Consider the following 2,398-nt stretch of genomic DNA (forward strand, 5'->3'; position numbering starts at 1 on the left):
TCTCTCTCTCTCTCTCTCTCTCTGTTACTGTTGCTTGGCTGTTACTCTCATGTGTGCGTGCATGCACGATGGGATCATTCCTTCCACCAGAAGTGGAGCTGGCACCGCACGCCAAGAACGAAACCAGCATCAACACCACCAGCACCAACAGCACCGCCGCCGCCGCCGCAATCGCCGCGATCAACCGCAGCACCACCAGCGGCAGCGCGGTACGGCAATAGTGGTGGTGGTCATGGTGGTGATGGTGGTGGTCATGGTGGTCATGGTGGTGGTGATGCTAATGTTGTGTCTTGAACTCGCTTGTATCTGTAGGTGCATTGTTCTTACTCATTCGCAAATGTGTGTATGTGCATGTGTGTGTGTGCGTGTGCGTGTGCATGTGCATGTGCATGTGCGTGTGTGTTCAGGCGCCTCTGATGAATCGGAGCTCTCGGACGCGTCGCCCTCTGCAATCGCACGCGGCAAACGGTGTGGCCACGGTAGCGGCGATGATTGATGGGCGGGAGTTGAGTTGGCGATGGTGGGCATGGTTCATGCCTTGCAAGCTGCGATTGGTGCTGGTGTTTGGTTGCATCCCCGTGTGCTGCGCGGCGGTGACCAACACCACCTTAGTGCTGCAGCTGCATGTCGGCACTCATCTTTGCCTTTGCCGCGCTGCTGCATCTGGATCCCATGCATCGGTTTTGCCAGGGTCTTTGCGCACCAGATTCGTGTGCAGGCCATTCAGTGCGCACAGACCATTGCGCTGGTGAGACGCATCACCACGCACGCACGCACACGCACACACATACATCACCACGCACGCGTGTCAAGGAGAGTGGTGACGTACAGATGATGCAGCAGGTGGAACAACACTTACATGTGCACGCAGCACCTGCAAGAATGATGTGTTGTATGCACTAACATTGCCCACCCTACCCCTGTCTCTGTCTTTTTTGCTTGCAGCTGTGCCCGAAAAAGGTCTTGTTTCGCTACTGGCTCTCATTCTTCCCAGAGTCCCTCGAAGAAACAGGTGTGTGTGTGTGTGTGTGTGTGTGTTGTTTGCTTGGATTGATTGGGTTGCTTGGATTGCTTGGATTGCTTGGGTTGCTTGGATGGCTTGGATGGCTTGGATTGCTTGGATGGCTTGGATGGCTTGCTGTCGTTTCGTGCAACTGCTACTTCTAGCAACTGACACCACCACCAACCCCACGTCGTATTCCACTCCCTTCCTGCACCAGCACCGAGCGTGTACAACGTCATTGCACGCGACCTCATCCCCAAAGGTGAACCGTTCACCAAACACGTGCGCAGCTGCTGCCTCTGGTGCCTGATCACATGACCACACGTGATGACATTCACACGTGTGCGTTTGAACACGTGATGACATTCACACGTGTGCGTTTGAACACACGCCCACGAAATCACTCTTTTCGTTTTCTTCCAACTTTCCTTCCCTCCGAGCTCACCACCATCACAATGTGTGTGTGTGTGTGTGTGTGTGTGTGTGTGTGTGTGGGTGTGTGGGTGTGTGGGTGTGTGTGTGTGTGTGGGTGTGTGGGTGTGTGTGTGTGTGTGTGCAGTGCGGACGGCTGCGCTTTCGCTGACGTCGTGTCTTCTGCAGCACTGCCGTTCCTTCCTCATGACTGCCGAGCAGTGAGTCGTGTGCACATGCGAACATGTGCGTAATTGTGTGTGTGTGTGTTCATGTGTGTCGACTTCCATGCGCATATCTGTGCGCTTGGACCACGCAACCGCTCACCGCCACCATCATGACCATCACAATCATCAGGTCTGGCAAAGCGCTGGCGTTTACGTCGTATGCGGAGACGCTGAGCGGCTCGCTGCACCAACTACACATAGCGCTGCACCGCGCCTGCACAACAGAGGCCGTCCCATCCGTGCGGCTTGCTGCGTTCAAGGTGCTGGTCTCCCCTGCTCGTTGTTGTTGTTGTTGTTGTTGTTGTTGTTGTTGTTGTTAAGTTGTTGTTGTTGTTGTTGTTGTTGTTGTTGGTTTATCGTGGTTGGGTGGGCCCGTTCTTTTGATTGTTATTTTTTTTTATCCGCGTCTATGTTTGTGTTTGTACGTGTGAGTCTGCCCCATCCTTTGTGGTTTGTTGTCTTTGTGTGTCTGTGCCTGGGTATAGCAGGCTGCTACTTTGTTATTGTTTCAAACGATGTTCCGTGCTGCAAGCCTCTCTACCCATTCTGCATACGCTTGAGCGAACTCGCGCCAATACGGGCCCAACTCACACATGTGCAACCTGTTTCTTTTCTGTGTCTCTCTCCTTTTTTTTTTTTTAAATTGGATATTCCTTTTTTCTATAGTGCACCTCTGCGTTGGTGGGAAAGACACACTACAACCGCTTCAAGCACCCAGACACCGCCTTGCTCTTCGACATTGTGCACACGGGCCTCA

At 53.3% G+C, this 2,398-nt stretch overlaps 2 protein-coding genes across 2 annotated transcripts; both read left to right on the forward strand.

Moving 5' to 3' along the window:
- Positions 1 to 61: 61 nt before the first annotated feature.
- On the forward strand, positions 62 to 1,321 carry PTSG_06679 (uncharacterized protein; the record flags this gene model as incomplete). The annotated part of the gene is made up of 5 exons (XM_004992011.1): positions 62 to 209; positions 408 to 468; positions 691 to 748; positions 946 to 1,012; positions 1,221 to 1,321. 5 exons carry the CDS (start codon positions 62 to 64, stop codon positions 1,319 to 1,321), a joined length of 435 nt encoding a protein of 144 aa, XP_004992068.1.
- Positions 1,322 to 1,751: 430 nt separating this feature from the next.
- On the forward strand, positions 1,752 to 2,025 carry PTSG_12467 (uncharacterized protein; the record flags this gene model as incomplete). The annotated part of the gene is made up of 2 exons (XM_004992012.1): positions 1,752 to 1,901; positions 1,963 to 2,025. The coding sequence occupies 2 exons, from the start codon at positions 1,752 to 1,754 to the stop codon at positions 2,023 to 2,025; spliced, it is 213 nt and encodes a 70-aa protein (XP_004992069.1).
- Between the last annotated feature and the right edge of the window lie 373 nt (positions 2,026 to 2,398).

This window comes from Salpingoeca rosetta (assembly GCF_000188695.1).
Source record: "Salpingoeca rosetta unplaced genomic scaffold supercont1.18, whole genome shotgun sequence".
In the NCBI taxonomy this organism is placed as follows: Eukaryota; class Choanoflagellata; order Craspedida; family Salpingoecidae; genus Salpingoeca; species Salpingoeca rosetta.